General features: G+C 42.9%; 1 protein-coding gene across 2 annotated transcripts in view; it reads left to right on the top strand.

The window, feature by feature from the left end:
* SEC13 (SEC13 homolog, nuclear pore and COPII coat complex component) overlaps positions 1-17,794 on the top strand; it is a 33,537-nt gene that overhangs the window by 3,687 nt on the left and 12,056 nt on the right. The window contains exons 1-4 of one of the 2 annotated variants that reach the window (XM_045063312.1): positions 7,281-7,361; positions 7,461-7,576; positions 10,234-10,385; positions 10,988-11,121. In XM_045063312.1, coding sequence (XP_044919247.1) covers positions 7,296-7,361; positions 7,461-7,576; positions 10,234-10,385; positions 10,988-11,121 — 468 coding nt within the window. In that variant the 5' untranslated portion in view covers positions 7,281-7,295. Of the gene's footprint in view, positions 1-7,280; positions 7,362-7,460; positions 7,577-10,233; positions 10,386-10,987; positions 11,122-17,794 lie in introns of those variants that run through there. The other variant, XM_004738525.3, reaches the window with a different exon arrangement.

Genomic DNA, 17,794 nt, shown 5'->3' with positions numbered 1-17,794 from the left:
TTCTTCCTATTTTTTGACATGATTATCTGTTTTTTGGGTGTTGAGTTTGAGGAGTTCTTTATAGATCTTGGGTATCAGCCCTTTGTAGTGTCATTTGCAAATATCTTTTCCCATTCTGTGGGTTGCCTCTTTGTTTTTTTGACTGTTTCTTTTGTTGTGCAGATGCTTTTTATCTTGATGAAGTCCCAAAAGTTCATTTTCGCTTTTGTTTCCTTGCCTTTGGAGACATATCTTGAAAGAAGTTGCAGTGGTCAGTGTCAAAGAAGTTGCCTATGTTCTCCTCTAGGATTTTGATAGATTCCTGCCTCACATTGAGGTCTTTCAACCATTTTGAGTTTATCTTGTATGGTGTAAGAGAATGTAAGAGAATGGTCGAGTTTCAATGGTCCGATTTTCCCAGCACCATTTATTGAAGAGACTTGTCTTTTTTCCATTGGATATTTTTTCCTGCTTTGTCGAAGATTATTTGACCTTAGAGTTGAGGGTCCATATCTGGGCTCTCTACTCTGTTCCATTGGTCTATGTGTCTGTTTTTGTGCCAGTACCATGCTGTCTTGGTTATCACAGCTTTGTAGTAAAGCTTGAAATCAGACAACATGATGCCCCCAGCTTTTTCTTTTTCAACATTTCCTTAGCGATTCAGGGTCTTTTCTAGTTCCATACAAATTTTAGGATTATTTGTTCTACCACTTTGAAAAATGTCAGTGGTTTTGATCAGGATGGCATTGAAAGTATAGATTGCTCTGGGCAGTATAGACATTTTAACAATGTTTATTCTTCCAATCCATGAGTCTGGAATACTTTTCCATCTTTTTGTGTCTTCAGTTTCTTTAATGAGTGTTCTGTAGTTCCTCGAGTACAGATCCTTTACCTCTTTGGTTAGGTTTATTCCGTGGTATTTTATGGTTCTTGGTGCTATAGTAAATGGAATCGATTCTCTAATTTCCCTTTCTGTATTTTCATTGTTAGTGTATAAGAAAGCAACTAATTTCTGTGCATTGATTTTGCATCCTGCCCCATTACTGAATTGCTGTATGAGTTCTGGTGAGTTTGGGGGTAGAGTCTTTTGGGTTTTCCATATAAAGTATCATGTCATCTGTGATTAGAGAGTTTGACTTCTTTGCCAATTTGAATACCTTTATTTCCTGTTTCTCAATAGGAAGGCTGTCAGTTTTTCCCCATTGAGAATGATACTCACTTTGGGTTTTTCATAGATAGATTTTATGAAGTTGAAGAATGTTCCCTCTATCCCTATACTTTGAAGAGTTTTAATGAGGAACAGATGCTGTATTTTGTCAAAAGCTGTTTCTGCATCAATTGAGAGGACCATGTGGTTCTTCTCTTACTGATTTGTTCTGTCACATTGATTGATTTTCAAATGTTGAACCATCCTTGCATCCCAGGGATAAATCCCACCTGGTAATGGTGGATAATCTTTTTAATGTATTTTGGATCCTATTAACTAAGATCTTGTTGAGAATCTTGGCATCCATATTCATCAAGGATATTGGTCTGAACTTCTCCTTTTTTTTTTTTTTTAAGATTTTATTTATTTATTTGACAGACAGAGATCACAAGTAGGCAGAGAGGCAGGCGGGGGTGGGGGGAAGCAGGCTCCCCACTGAGCAGAGAGCCCGATGTGGGGCTCGATCCCAGAACCCTGGGATCATGACCCGAGCGGAAGGCAGAGGCTTTAAACCACTGAGCCACCCAGGCGCCCCTGAAATTCTCCTTTTTGATGGGATCTTTCCCTGGTTTGGGGATCAAGGCAAGGTTGCCTTCATAGAAAGAATATGGAAGTTCAACTTCTGATTCTAAATTTTGAAACAGCTTCAGGAAGATAGGTGCTATTTCTTCTTTGAATGTTTGGTAGAATTCCCCAGGGAATCCTTCAGGTCCTGGACTCTTTTTTTCTTTTTTTGGAGGTTTTTGATCACTGCTTTAATCTCGTTACTAGATACTGGTCTATTCAGGTTGTCAGTTTCTTCCTGTTTCAGTCTTGGAAGTTTATAGGTTTCTAGGAATGCAGCCATTTCTTCTAGGTTCCTTAACTTACTGGCATATAACTGTTGATGATAATTTCTGATAATTGTTTCTATTTCCTTGGGGTTAGTTGTGATCTCTCCCCTTTCATTCATAATTTTATTAATTTGGTCCTCTCTCTTTTTTCTTTTGGATTAGTTTGGCCAGCGATTTATTGATCTTATTGATTCTTTCAAAGAACCAGCTTCTAGTTTCGTTGATGTGTTCTATTGTATCTTTAGTTTCTAACTCATTGATCTCTGCTCTAAATTATTTCCCTTCTTATTCATGGGGTTGGCTTAATTTGTTGTAAAGTGTAAAGAGAGCTGGTGTATGTGGGATTTTTCAGGTTTTTTGAGTGAGGCTTGGATGGCTATGTATTCTCCCCTTAGGACCACCTTTGCTGTATCCGATAGGTTTTGGATGGAAGTGTCTTCATTCTCATTGGTTTCCATGAATTGTTTAAGTTCTTCTTTAATTTCCTGGTTAATCCAAATATTCTTAAACAGGGTGGTCTTTAGCTTCCAAGTGTTTGAATTCCTTCCAAACTTTTTCTTGTGCTTGAGTTCCAGTTTCAGAGCGTGATCTGAGAATATGCAGGGAATAATCTCAGTCTTTTGGTGTGGGTTGAGCGCTGATTTGTGACCAAGTATGTGGTCTGTTCTGGAGAAAGTTCCATGTGCACTTGAGAAGAATGAGTATTCTGTTTTAGGGTTGAATGTTCTGTATATATCTATGAGGTCCACCTGGTTCAATGTGTCATTCAAAGCTCTTGTTTCTTTATTGATTTTCTGCTTAGATGATCTGTCTCTTGCTGAGAGTGGTGTGTTAAGATCCCCTACAATTAATGTATTTATATCAATATGACTCTTTATTTTTGATTAACAGTTTGCTTATGTAGTTGGCTGCTCCCATGTTGGGGGCATAAATATTTACAATTATAAATTTGTAATTCTTGGTGGATAGACCCTTTAAGAATGATGTAGTGTCCTTCTGTATCTTACTACAGTCTTTAGCTTAAAATCTAATTTATCTGGTATGAGAATCACTACTCCAGCTTTCTTTTGAGTCCCATTGGCATGAAAGATAGTTCTCCATTCCTTCACTTTCAGTCTGGAAGTATCTTTAAATTCAAAATGTGTCTCTTGTAGACAGCATATGGACGGGTCCTGTCTTTTTATCAAGTCTGCAACCCTGTGCGTTTAATGGGAGCATTTAGGGCGTTCACATTGAGAGTGATTATTGAAAGATAAGTTTTTATTGCTATCATGTTGCCTGTGAAGTCTTTGTTTCTATAGATTGTCTCTGAAAATTTCTGTTCTACGTCACTCATGGATTCTTCTTTTATAGAAGAACTAAACCCAGTGTCCTGACTTCTGGTTCACCCAAGTTCCCTCAGAACCCCAGGCACACCCATTTTCCTGAGCGCACTGGATACCTGAACCCCCCACTCTGTGCCAGGCTCCAGCGACGCACTTTTATTCATTCGTTACCATTCAGGCATTCATTCAATGAGTAAATGTGGAATGACTGTACACTGCATACTACAGAGATTTAAAACCCGAGTCCCTACCTTCAGAGAGTAATTTAGCTCATCCTTACATCAGTGTCTAGAACTGCCCATCAACTTCGGAGCCCAGCATCTATGTCCACATGTATCTCCGGTGGGAGAGGTGGTAGGTGGTAGGAGGGAGTGGTTACATGGGTTCGAATCTCAGCTCTGCCACTTAACTAGTGGTGTAAGAGACTTCACCTCTCCGAAGCTCAAGCTTCCTCATTTGTAAAGTGTCGATAACAGAAGCACCTATTTTGCGGGGCTGTTAGCAGACTGAGATTATGAACAACGTCTAGAACTTACTAAGGGCTCAGGATACACTAGCTCGTACGATGTTCTGGGTTTTGTTTTCAACTGTTGGGGGAAGAGGAAGAAAAGGAGCGAGAGATGTGGCAGTGGTGTGGCCCGCAGAGTTCCAAGAGGTTCCTGCCTCCGGCCTCCTATTCTGAAAGGTTCCGAGGGGCAAGGCCAGAACCCCGCAACACCCAAATCGGCAGAGGGAACCTGAATGGCCCCAGCCCAGGGCTTGGATCTTGGCACAGTCAGTATTTCTTGTAGTCCCACCTTGGTGGTCACATAATCTTTTAAACCTTGCCGGTCTTGGAAGCTCTCTATCTTTTCATCCATTCTGAATTTCAGCCTTGCTGGATAAAGTATTCTTGGCTGCATGTTCTTCTCATTTAGTGTCCTGAATATGTCTTGCCAGGTTTCTGTGGACAGGTCTGACGTTATTCTGATGGTCCTTCCTCTGCACTAAGGAATCTCTTCCCCCTAGCTGCCCTTAAAACATCCTCTCTGAATTAATATCTCATGAATTTTACAATTATGTCTCTTTCTAGACTCATTGATCTTGGAGGGTGTCCTCTTTGCCTCTAGGACACAAAGACTTATTCCATTCCCCAGGTTGGGGAAATTTTCATCTAATATTTGTTCAGCTATATCTTCTAGTCTTCTTTCTTTCTCCTCCACCTCAGGGATCCCAATAATTCTGATATTGGAACGGTTTTTGGCGTCCTTTATTTCCCTAATTCTGTTTTCATGTTATCTAAGCTGTTTGTTCCAGACCTCCTCCTAATCCTTCTTTTCTATCAGTTAGTATTCTAGGTCGCTAATTTGAAATTCTGGATCTTCTGCCTCATTTACCCTAGCTGTTAGAGTATTTAGATTAGATTGGATCTCATTGATAGCATTTTTAAGTTCTGCCAGATCAGATCTCATTTCTGCCCTTAGAGATTCTCTGTTACCACTAATGGTCTTCTCCAACCTAGCCATTGGCTGGATAATTGTTACCCTGAATTCCATTTCTGACATTTATTTATGTCTATATACAGTAGTTCTGTAGCAGAGGGCACAGTCTCTGAATTTTTCCTCTCTTGGGTGTTCCTCCTCCTAGTCATTTTGGTGAGAGGTGGTTGAGGGATGTATAGCTGAATATATCCACCATGACCCAGTCAAAGTGTACCTCTCCACTGATGATCTGCCACCATAGACATCCAGAAGTGTGTAATCTTACATCTTAGGCTGATCTTATGGGCGTTCAGAGTGTTCTGGTATATATTTAGCTCAATTCAGGGGACCAGTTGAAACAGGGCCTTGTACTTCTCTGCCATCTTGCCTCTTCTTCTGATTGTAAATATTCCTTTAGCCTTCCCTTACAGACTATGGATGTGTGCATTTCAGTGCAGGGCGAGCATTTCTGTTGATCATTCCTGAATCCAGTGTGGCTTTGCACCCTTGAGTCAGGCTGTAGCCTCGGCATGTGGTCAGTCTCCCAGCAGTGCCTGCCATGTTGGCAGGGCTATGGCATTCTGGTCACTCTCTGGTGGAAGGAACCTAGGAATGGTTTTTAGCTCAAGGCCCTCAGTTTTCAGGCCAACAAAGTAAGCCTGTGTGAAAGTTTGACAATAGTCTTTCCACCTGCCTTCCCCATGCTGCCACTGCTTAACCCCTTCAGAAAGGGGGCTAAAGGAAGAAAGAATGGGAAAACAACTCAGTACAAGGCCAGAGAGCAAGCACAGTGAAAGCCCAAAACAGAGCCAGATAGGACCACCACAGATAGTGGGCCAGGCAAAGCCCTTTGAACTAGAAGTCATTAACTCAGGGTGTTTCCCGAAAGACAAACACGAGGCAGTATCAGAGGACAGGGCTGTGGGAGAAGGTCCACAGGTTAAAGTCTCCAACAGCAAAGATGCAGACTCTGCTTCATGCAGGGCCAGGCAATCCAGGCAGACTTTAAGCAAGACTCTCTGGTCAGTCAGCTTACAGTATTTCATCTCAGGGCTCCTGCCTGCCATCAGATGCTTTTCATCTTCTGATAGGTTGCCTGGTCTCACAGTTGTATATGTTTCCTGAATGCAGTCATTTAAACACATCTTCTTGGAGACACTGTGGTACCTTGGGTATGAAAATCCAATCTGAGACTTCCTAGCCCATTTCTTAACTCTCTGAGCTAGCCTTGATTTCCTCACAGCTAAAATGGGAAAAATAACATATATGCTACCTACTTGTGTAGTTTGGGTTTGAGAAACAGATGAGGCAAAAATAGCAATGGATGGTGCCTGCATGTTCACTAAGTGTCAGACCCCATGCCCTGCGCTTTTCATTCAGTGTCTCATTGAACCTTCATGGCAACCCCTAAAGCGGATACCACCATTGGCTATGGTGATAGCCATAGTGGTAGCCATAATGATGCCACCATTAGCCCCATTTAAAGAGAAGGAAACTGAGGTTCAAGGAAATAAATGTAATTTTTTCTGAACAACATGTAAGGTCAGAAGATGTATTTAAATCTTTTAAGGACTATCCCCTTCTTCCTCTCGAAGTGTGTGATAGCACTCTGCAGAAGTACCTGAGAAGTCTAAACACTTGCAATGCCTGTCTTCCAAAAAGCCAAGACCTAGAGTAGTGGAGGGGGTTGGCTTCTGAAGAATAATCAGAATGTTTTTCTCAGGGAGGTGAGGAAGGAATGTTAAAGCAAACAGAAGGACCACTTTTGATGAAAGGATATTAATTGTTCCTGAATACAGTAAGAGTGATGGCTAATAGTTCCTAAAACCCCTAGCATGAGACAGCTGAAGAAGGTGCTCTCTGTTGGAATAGGCAGCAAACAGGAAGGGCCAGGACAGTTCAGTGGGACAGCAGGCATTGCAGCTCAGAGGAAAAAGACAAGAGCCGTAGGCAGGGACCAGCCTTAGGATTGCATGGCCAGTCAGAATTGAGAAGGTCGGTTCATCAGTGGTGGAATTATTGACATTTAAGGCATGGGTGGAGAGTCTGGGGTTCTAGGTATACTACTAGGAAAAAGGTCTAGTAAAAATCCAGAAACAAAGGTCCACAAAGGATCTAGGGCCATGGGTAGGAGCAGGAGCACAAATGTCTGAATAAAACCTTGTATCCAGGCCAGATGTGCATTATGGAGGATCTCACTAGGGCCCTACAGGCACTCAGAGGCTACTCCTTTGTGTCACCATCAGCCTTGGGTTCTGGGGCTGAGCTGAAACTCCAGGCATCTTCCACAGTAGCCTACAGAGCATCAGAATATGGTGGGGCCTGAGGATGGAAGAAGAAAAGGGAGGCTAGCTAGCCATTGTTTTGTCTCCTATACCCACCCTACAGAATAGGATAGGAAATGGCTTCCCCTCTCTATGTAGAGGGTCTGAAAGCAGCTAGGATGGGGGGTTTTTTTGGTCCCTTTCAGAACGACATTCCTGTCAGAGAAATGGAATTTGGAGATGCTAGCTTGTTGCCTGAAAATGATGCTGCTTGGAGGTTAGATTATTATCAGGTAAACTCTGGTCCATACTAGATTCTGTCCTGGTGACTGTGCCACCCCACCTCACCCACCTCCCAGCCTGCAGGCTTCTCAACTGTCCTCCCTTTGCAGCACGACGCCCAGATGGACTACTATGGCACCCGCCTAGCAACCTGCTCATCAGACAGGTCTGTCAAAATCTTCGATGTGCGAAATGGAGGACAGATCCTCATTGCCGACCTCAGGGGGTAAGTCCAGCCAAGTCTGGGTGAGGTCTCAGAATGATTGGGCTTCTCAGACCCAGATCAGAGGAGCTCCACAGTGCATTTAGCAGAGAGGACCACCCCTCCCTCCCCCGCCAGTCCCAGCCAGGCAGCTGTCCTCAGCATACATTCCAGGCTGATGGATCCAGGAATGAATCCTAACTTTGCTTCCCAAAAACCCATCAGAAGACCCTGGTTAAGAGTCAGTCTACGTAGCTCTCAAAGGCTTTATCTGCTAACCCTCAAAATAGGCAGTTGCTGCCTCCTCCCAGGTAGAGTCTATTCACAGCATGCTTTTGGTAGCTATTGCTACTTTTAAAAGTGGGAAAGAACTTTTTCGTTATTGTTGTTTTTAAAGATTTTATTTTTTTTATTCGACAGACAGAGATCACAAGTAGGCAGAGAGGCAGTCGGCAGGGGGTGGGAGTAGGCTCCCCGCTGAGCAGAGAGCCCAATGCGGGGCTCAATCCCAGGACCCTGGGATCATGCCCTGAGCTGGAGGCAGAGGCTTTAACCCACTGAGCCACCCAGGCACCTGTTGTCTTTTTTTTTTTTAAGTTTAGCCAACCTGATCTAAAGTGTTACTAAAGGCAGTAATGTAAGAATGATGTTAATGTAATCAAAGAAAGAATAATATTAATATAAGAATGCATTAGTAATTACATAAGTCCTATAATTTTGCCTATTTGCGTGCCCACCGCAGATACTCAGTGAATATTTACAAATGTTTTATTTCCCCTCTCCCTACCAAGATTCTTGAAATCCTGGCTCATTTTTATGGCTACACCTGTACTGTTTTCCCTCAGTCCACTGCCTTCCAGATAAATAGGAGTTCTTAATCTGGAATCCACAGATTTCCAACGGTTCTGTGGTTAGAATTCAGGGGCTGGTGAACTAGGGCTGAGGAAAAAAAATCACTTCTTTATTATCAGTGACTCAGATATTTAGCATTTCTTTCAATGATGGATGTAGGCTAGAAGCCACAGTAGTATTCAGAGCATCTGTAACTTTGTTACCAGTAGAAGACACAGCTATCTTCATATCACATTCCAGTTCTAGCTGTCTCAAAATAGCACTTAGGCTTATCATTACTTTGAAATGAGAGTGGTTATTGGACCTGCCACTAGAGTTTGTTAGTTAATGTGCTAACAGAAGTACATGTGTCCCTATATAATAAATCCATCTTTAACATTTTACTCAGTGTATTTTATTATAATTGGGTTTTCTTTATAATCCTAGCTGTGTATGTTGTATCCATTATTCTGGGTAGGGACCAAAGCCTTTAGCAGACTGCACAGGAGAAATTATGAACCCTGATGAGTAGGAGCTCAGTACAAATTAACCGAATTAAGGCATAACTAAGTAGCCACTTAGGGAAAGGGGTATAGAAGTTCCCGTCTTCCTGAATGTCAAAAATAGAGTGACTAAAGGGTCAGTACTGCTTTCCCTGGCTGTGCAGAGAGCTGCCTGCTGCTGGCACTGGCAGAGGTGGTCACATCCGCTGTCACTCGGTGCTTTCAGTCCTGTTTTTCTTACACTGAAAAGATGTGCAATATTAGAGGGATAAAATTCACACCCCGTTCTTTCTTTTTCTTTTTTTCTTTTTTTTTTTTGGCCTCAGTTAAAACTACGCTAGTTAAAGGACATTTTCATCTCCTCACAGTTTCCTTTGTGAGGCCTAGGAATTGTCCCAGCCAGAGGGAGACAGACACTTTGAGTGTCTGCAGCCCTGGGTTGGAGGAGTGAACAGGGAACAGCAATACCAGTTGACAGGTATGAATGGTTTTTTCTTTTCTTGTGCCCAGCACTGTTCCAGGCTTTTTACCTGAGTTATCACCTATATTTCCCCTCCTGAGCATACCAAGAAAGAAGTCTTGCTGATATTTCCATTAGGAAACTAAGCCATATGAAGGACATGGCCCTTGCCTAAAGTCAAATAGCTAGAGTGAATGGGGAGTGAGGGTGAATGAGCCTGGGCTGTCACCCCTCTGCCGTGTCACTTCTTGTGTACTTGGTGCCCAACCCTTGCCTGGACCTGAGAGGTGGCCCCAGTACTGAGACCAGCACCAGGTACGTGCTCAAATAAAACTCCAGGTGAATGCATAAAGATGAGAAGAGCAGAGGAGAGGCATGCCCTTGAACAAATTAAAAGAATAGTGACAAATATGAAACAGATAGTGCCTACTCAAAAAGTTAACCATCTGGAAGGATAAGTAGCAATTTACTCTACAAATACTTCCTGAGCACTTGTAGGGGCAAACCCTGAATTGATCAGTGCACAGATGAATGAATAGGTTGAGAGACTTTTCCTGAGGATGGCCGATGTAGGTTGTTCTGGCTGCAGTGTAGGTTGAGGTGGAGAGGGTTCTGTCTGGTCAGGACAGAGAGGCTGACTTAGAGTCCTGAATTGTTTTCAAAGCCTCTGGGACCTCTGAACCTCAGGATCTTCAGTGCCCAACAAAGGTCCCTTTTGGCAGTGACTTCCTATAGCTCTCCCTTAAGAAATCCTCAGGCAGCTCTGTCCCGAGATACTGTATTTGCCTACCAAGAAAGCCATTCACTTCGGTGCAACGTAGTGGGTGGCAGAGCACTATAGGTTCCTGTGACCCATCTGACCAGCCTCTGACCCTCTCCCCTTGTAGTCACGAGGGTCCTGTGTGGCAAGTGGCCTGGGCCCACCCCATGTATGGCAACATCCTGGCATCCTGCTCCTATGACCGGAAAGTCATTATCTGGAAGGAGGAGAATGGCACCTGGGAGAAGACACATGAGCACACAGGACACGACTCCTCAGGTACAGTGAATGTGGTAGGGGCAGTTGGATGGGGCTTTGTACCCTGGCTGATGCTCCCATGCCATTTCTCTTGTGATGCTCCTTGTTTGTCCCTTGGGTTTGGTTGGCTTTTCTGCTCTGTCCACAGCAGACATAAGGCCCTAAGACCTAAAGCAAGTCTAAAGCAAAATAAGAAAAGGAAAAAAACAATGCAGTGAGGGTTTTTGTGTGTTTGTTTGTTTGTTTGTTTGTTTTTTATTTAAGTACTGGCCTTTATTCTTAGATTATTGTCTACTCTACTTTTTCCCCTAGTTTTAGTAATTTATTTTTATTAACATATGATGTAATACTGGTTTCAGGTGTGTATTATGATTCACTATTTCTATCCATTACTCCATGCTCATCACAGTAAGCATACTATCAGTCCCCTTTATCTGTTTCAGCTCACTCTACTTTTTGTTAAGGTAGATTGTAGTTTACGAAATTATGATACTTGTAGGTGATGGGTTTTTAGAATCTTCTTATCTTCCTCCTAGTGGTCCCTGCAATTTTACTTTAAAAATATAGTAAAACGGTAAACCTGGGAAATCAGTCTGCTAACTATGCCTCCCTCCTTCCTGCAGTAAACTCCGTGTGCTGGGCCCCCCATGACTATGGCCTAATACTGGCCTGCGGGAGCTCAGATGGGGCCATCTCCCTGCTGACATACACCGGGGAGGGCCAGTGGGAAGTGAAGAAGATCAACAACGCTCACACAGTAAGTCCAGACCTTGCCTGTGTGTGGAGGGTAGCTCTGCTGCCTTGCTTTGTGTCTCCTGGAGACTCCCTAGAGAGGTGGCAGGAGTAGCATCACTGCTTTGCAGGGGACTGGGGAGGGACTGATGCTCAGACATGCTTGGAGGGTCAGTTTCAAGCCTCTTTAGCTCTGAAGCCAGACAGACACTGCATTCAGGGAGACCTCCTCATTCAGCCCAGGGCAGGGAATTGGCACAGGTTCCTCCTTGAAGGCACCCAAGTCGAAGAGGGTCAGGGCCTTAGCAAGGTGGCGGCAGCAGCCTGTCTCCCTGCTACGTTTGCTATGGGCATCTCAAGTTGACATGCTTGCAGTGGTCATTGGGCCCCCCAGAACTTAGTGGTGTTATAAAGGGCATCATAGGAATACAGTCCCTTGCACTTACAGTCATTAGATGTTGAAATAGTCAAGAAAGCACCGTGGATGGTGCGGGAATATCTCACAGTACTTGAGCCCCCACTGTGTGTCATGTAATCCTCACAAATGTCTACAAATGAAAGAAGAAACTATGAAATGTTTAGACTTGCAAGGTAAGTAGTCCTGTTTCTGTTTTATGATGAGACAGATGAGGTTCAGAAAAAGTAAATGACTTAGATAAGGTCCTGTACCAGCGTTAGAATTCAGAATCTGTGTGCTTTCTCACTGGACAACACTTCCAGCTTTGGTGGCCCCAAATACTTCTGAAACCTACCCATATGGAAACTTAGTAGCTCCCAAGCTTGACACTATACTTGTGAATTTCTCAAATTTAGGGGATCCACTCAGATTCCCATCTGCTGACTAACTTGCAAAAGTGAATAGGCTGAGAGCTTCTGGGAAGATTTTGGGGAATGACATCACAGCTTTTCAGTCTTTCCTCATCTCCATAAAAACCAGCAGAGCAGCTGGATAGCACAACCAAAACCTCAGAAACATTTACAGCAAAACTAGGTAACAAGATATCTCCACAAACTCTGAAATAGAAGCAGAGAGGAATAAACCTGCAACAACCACAAGATTGCATTGTAATGGTATCTGAGCAGGAGGGAGCAACGGGGTGCCTTCTAACAGACTTGAGAAGGGGAGTACTGCCAAAATAGCCAGCGAGGCGTCACTGGAAAGCATAGCTAGCTAGCCAGTGTTTCATTTTGTTAGGTTTTTACTTATCTATCAGGGAGAGAGAGAGAGAGGCAGGCAGAGCGAGAAGCAGACTCCCTGCTGAGCAAGGGGCCCAATGCAGGACTCAATCCCAGGACCCTGAGATCATGACTGAGCTGAAAGCCGATGCTTAACCAGCCAAGCCACCCAGGTGTCCCATAGCTGGCCAGTTTAAGAACAGCAGCTGAAACTAGGAAAAGTTTGGGGGTTTCTTTTGTTTTTAACCTTTTTTTTTTGTTTTTTTGATACGTAAAATTCACGCTTTTTAAAGTATACAATTCTGTAGGGTTTAGTATATTCCCAAAGTTATGCAACTATCAACTGCTCATTTTCAGAACTTTGCAGTGTCTTTGCAGTCTTTGCAGCATCTTTAGTAGGAGTAGATTGCATCTCAAGAAACCACTTTCTTTGCTCATCGATAAGAAGCAGTTGCTCATCTTGTCACAGTTTGATCATGAGATCACAGCAGTTCAGGCATGTCTTCAGGCTCCACTTCTAATTCCGGTTCCTTTTGCACCCCATCCATAGTTATTTATTTCCTCCCCTGAAGTCTTGAACCCCTTGGGAGTAATCCATGAGGGTGTATTCTTAATGGCATCTGGAATGGTGAATCCTTTCCAGAAGGTTTCACTTTACTTTGCCCAGATCCATCAGAGGAATCACTATGGCAGTTGTAACCATATTATAATAACAAATAATAAGACTTAAGAGTAGAAATTACTCCTTAATCCATGGAAGTTGCTGAGTGCATGTCATGTTAGCTGGCATAAAAATGACATTAATCTCATACATCTCCATCAGAGCCCTTGGGTGACCAAGAGGTGCATTGTCCATGAGCAGTAACAGTTTAAAAGAATCTTTGAGCAGCAGGTCTCAACAGTGGGCTTAAAATATTCAGTAAACCACATTGTAAACAGATGTGCCGCCATTTGAGGTTTTGTTGTTCCATTTATAGAGCACACACAGGCAGATAAGATATAGCATAATTCTTTTTTTTTTTTAAGATTTATTTATTTGACAGAGATCACAAGTAGGCAGGTGGCAGGGGTGGGGGGTGGGGAAGGCTCCCTGCTGAGCAGAGAGCCCAATGTGGGGCTCAGTGCCAGGACTCTGGGATCATGACCTGAACCGAAGGCAGAGGCTTAACCCACTGAGCCACCCAGGCGCCCCGATATAGCATAATTCTTAAGGACTCTAGGATTTTATGCATGGTAAATGAGCACTGGCCTCAACTTCATGTCGCCAGCTGCATTAGTCCCTAACAAGAGAGTCATTCTGTCCTTTGAAGCTTTAAAGTCAGGCAAGTTGTAGATGGCATCTTCCATTAGAAGTCTGTTTCATCTGGGGCGCCTGGGTGGCTCAATGGTTTGGGCTGCTGCCTTCGGCTCGGGTCATGATCTCAGGGTCCTGGGATCGAGCCCCGCATCGGGCTCTCTGCTCCGCAGGAAGCCTGCTTCCCTCTCTCTCTCTCTCTCTGCCTGTCTCTCTGCCTACTTGTGATCTCTGTCAAATAAATAAATAAAATCTTTAAAAAAAAAAAAAAGAAGTCTGTTTCATCTATGTTGAAAATCTGTTGTTTAGTGCAGCCACCTTCATTCATGATCTCACCAGATCTCCTGGAACACTTGCTGCAGCTTCTGCACCAGCACTGGCTGCTTCACTTGCTCTTTTATGTCATGAAGATGGCTTTTCTCCTTCACCCTTGTGAAGCACCTCTGCCAGTTTCACACTTCTCTTCTGCAGCTTCCGCACCTCTCTTTGCCTTCACAGAATGACAGAGTTAGGACCTTGCTCTCCTTAGCTCTAAGAGAATGTTGTGGCTGGTAGTATCTTCTCTCCAGACCTCTAAAAAACTCCATATCAGCATTCAGGTTGTTAGAACTGTTTTATCATTTGTGTGTTCACTGTAATAGTGCTTTTCATTTCCCTCAAGAACTTTTCTTTTGCCTTCACAACTTGGCTGTTCGATGCAAGAGGCCTAGCTTTTTTGGTCTGTCTCAGCTTATGACCTATCTTTCTCGCTAAGCTAAATCATTTCTAGCTTTTGATTTAAAGTGAGAGATGTGGTACTCTTCTTTTACTTGAACACTTAGAGCCCACTGTAGGGTTATTAATTGGCCTAATTTCAATATTGTGTTTTAGGGAATAGGGAGACTGAAGGAGAGGGCAAGAGATGGTGGGACAGTCAGTCAGTGGAGCAGTCAGAACACACACATTTATCAAATAAGCTTGCCATTTTATTTTATTTTTATTTTATTTTTTTTATTTTTTTAAAGATTTTATTTATTTACTTGAGAGAGAGACAGTGAGAGAGAGCATTAACGAGGAGAAGGTCAGAGAGAGAAGCAGACTCCCCATGGAGCTGGGAGCCTGATGCGGGACTCGATCCCAGGACTCCAGGATCATGACCTGAGCTGAAGGCAGTCGTCCAACCAACTGAGCCACCCAGGCGTCCCAAGCTTGCCATTTTATATGGGCATAATTTATGGCAGCCCAAAACAATTGCACTAGTAACATCAAAGATTGCTGATCACCATATAATGAATATAATCATGAAAAAACTTGAAATACTGTGAGAATTAACAAAATGTGGCAGAGTCAAAGTAAGCAAAATGCTGTTGGGAAAATGGCATCAATAGACATGTTTGACACAATGTTGCCACACACCTTTAGTCTGTAAAAGAGTAACTGAAGTTTGATGAAGTGAAGCACACTTGAATGAAGTATGCCTGTATATGGCCTTTTGTGACTGGCTTCTTTCACTTAACATGTTTTCAGGCTTCATGTCGTAGTATGTATTAGTACTTTATACATTTTTATGGCTGTATGATAGTCTAGCATGTGAATTTACATACCTTGTTGAGCCATTTATAAGTTAATGGACATCTTCAGCCATTATGAATAATGCTGCTATGAAGATTCATGTCTTTTTCTGAGTATATGTTTGTTTGTTTTTTAAGATTTTATTCATTTGTTTGTTTGACAGAGAGAGACAGCAAGAGAGGGAACACAAGCAGGGGGAAGGGAACACAAACCGGGGAAGTGGGAGAGGGAGAAGCAGACTACCGCAGAGCAGGGAGCCTGATGTGGGGCTCGATCCTGGGACCCTGGGATCTTGACCTGAGCCAAAGGCAGATGCTTAACAACTGAGCCACCCCGGCGCGCCTGTGAACATAATGTTTTTCATTTTCTTGGGTAATGCCTTGGAGTGGAATTACTAAGTCAGGGACGCCTGGGTGGTTCATTCGGTTAAGCATCTGCCTTGGGCTCAGATAATGATCTCAAGGTCCTGGGATCAAGCCCCACATTAGGGTCCCCACTGAGCAGAGGATCTGCTTCTCCCTCTCCTTCTGCCTTCTCCCCCCTGCTCATGCTCTCTCTCTCAAATAAATAAAAAAAATCTTTTTTTAAAAATTACTAAGTCAGATGGAAAGTCTCTAACTTTTTGAGGTACTACTAAACTTTTCCAAGTTAACTGTACCATTTCACATGGCTTCCAGCAATGTATAAGGGTTTCAGTTTCTCCACAACCTTGCCAACTCCTAACATCTTTTTTTGTTGCCGTTCTAGCCATTCAGGTATTTGTGAAGTGGTACTTCATTGTGGCTTCAATTTTTATGTTTCTTTAATAACTAATGTTGGGCACATTTTCACATGCTTACTGGCTATCTATATTATATTTGGAGAACTCACCAGGAGGGGTTTTGTACTATATTATACCAGGTGAATGCAAGCTGCCCAGCCTAAGAAGGATTAAAGGGTCTTGTAGAGATCTGACCCTCATAACCCGCTAAGTCTCACTTCCACGACAGGGCCTCTTGTGAAGAAAAACTGGGAGTGAAATCAACAGGGAGTAGGAAGGAGACACAGAAAAAGGAAAGAGAACATAGACCAAGACCAGCTCCATGGTAGTTTCACAGGGTATACCTAGGTGTGTCAGAGCCCATCAGATTTTGTAGTTTATGAGCAGTGAATGTTAGTAATGCCTCAGAGCTGTTCTTAGAAATTTAATTGTGGAGTAGAAAGAACATAAGACTATTACTGCTCTGCAGGAACTCAAGGACTGTTGTTTCCATTAGCCATTCCTGAGGTATCTGCTAGAGAATAAGCTTCGGACAACAAAATGACTAGGAAGATATCAAATGCAGTTAACTGTAGAGAACTAAGACTAAATGAGGGTTATAAGGCAGAGGATAGGATATACTGGCCATATGCTCTGTTAAGGTAGCAGACCACTGATCAAAAAGTGGGCACAGCGCACCGGGTGGCCCAGTTGGTTAGCATCAAGAGTCTTGATTTCAGTTCAGGTCATGATCTCAGGGTAGTGAGATTGAGCCCTACATCGGGCTCTGTGCTCTGCAGAGTCTGCTTGAGATTCTCTCTCTCTCTCTCTCGCTGTTGCCCCACTTGCATGTGCTAAATAAATAAATTAAATAAATGTGTGTGTGTGTAGCACCCTCAAGATACCCTATTTCTTGAGGAAGTGGCTAATCTTAGGTCTGAGGCCGAATACATACAAGATGAGCCTGAAACATTTTGTCATGTCCAGCAGAAATGATCGAAGACCTACTTTGACATACCAGCGTTATTGAAGGAGCCAGTTTGAACACACACTGCAGTTTAGGTGTCAGAAATTTCTAATGAAAATAATTGCAGTGAACTGAAATCCAACAAATAACTTAAATCCATGAGTTCATGGTGATACGTAAGAGAGTGGATCAGGGGCACCTGGGTGGCTCAGTCAGTGAAGCATCCGCCGTCAGCTCAGGTCATGTTCCCAGGGTCTTGGGATCAAGTCCCTTGTTGGGCTCTCTGCTCAGTGGGGTGTCTGCTTCTTCCTCTCCCCTGGCTTGTGTTCTCTCTCACTTTCTCTCTCTCAAATAAAATCTTCTAAAAAATAAAAGAATCAGTCACCCTTAAAGAATGGCAAGGAACCAATTAATAAAGTGTAAAGCATTTATCCTGCCTTTCCTTCCTGACCTGTACCTATGGGGAGCCAAATATTAATGAGGGGAATTTCTCTGTCTAGATTATTATATATAATAACAAAGAAATGAATGCAGTATCACCATTTTGTAATGTCCAGTGACTTAAAAGAGGTGTAAATTGTTGACAGGTGCTATCAATATAAAAAGACAACTTGACGTTATTGTCTCCCAGTGAAAAAATACTTTACTGCCTGTAATCTTAACAAAGGGGTCAGACTTGAGTCTGATCCAGTCTGGGATCCAGCTGACAATTTTCAGGAACTCAAAGGAATTCAGAGGTCTGAGTATGAAATAGCAAATCAGCCTGAGAGTGTGTAGGTCAGAGACTAGTCTTTCTTCAACAAAAAGATTTTAAGGGGGGAAAAAAAAACCCAGAGGGGGAATTTATAAATAATGAGATGTAAAAAGACTTAAAACAGTTGAAATGGCAAGACTAAATTGTAGTACCTAAGGATGCATATTTGGGTGACAAAACTATAGAGAAAAAGGAAGGAATCAGAAGTTAGGAAAAT

The sequence above is a fragment of the Mustela putorius genome, unplaced genomic scaffold (genome assembly GCF_011764305.1).
Source record: "Mustela putorius furo isolate JIRA1106 unplaced genomic scaffold, ASM1176430v1.1 tig00003850_pilon_pilon_pilon, whole genome shotgun sequence".
Taxonomy (NCBI): Eukaryota; Metazoa; Chordata; class Mammalia; order Carnivora; family Mustelidae; genus Mustela; species Mustela putorius.
This window is presented reverse-complemented; position numbering and strand designations above follow the sequence as displayed.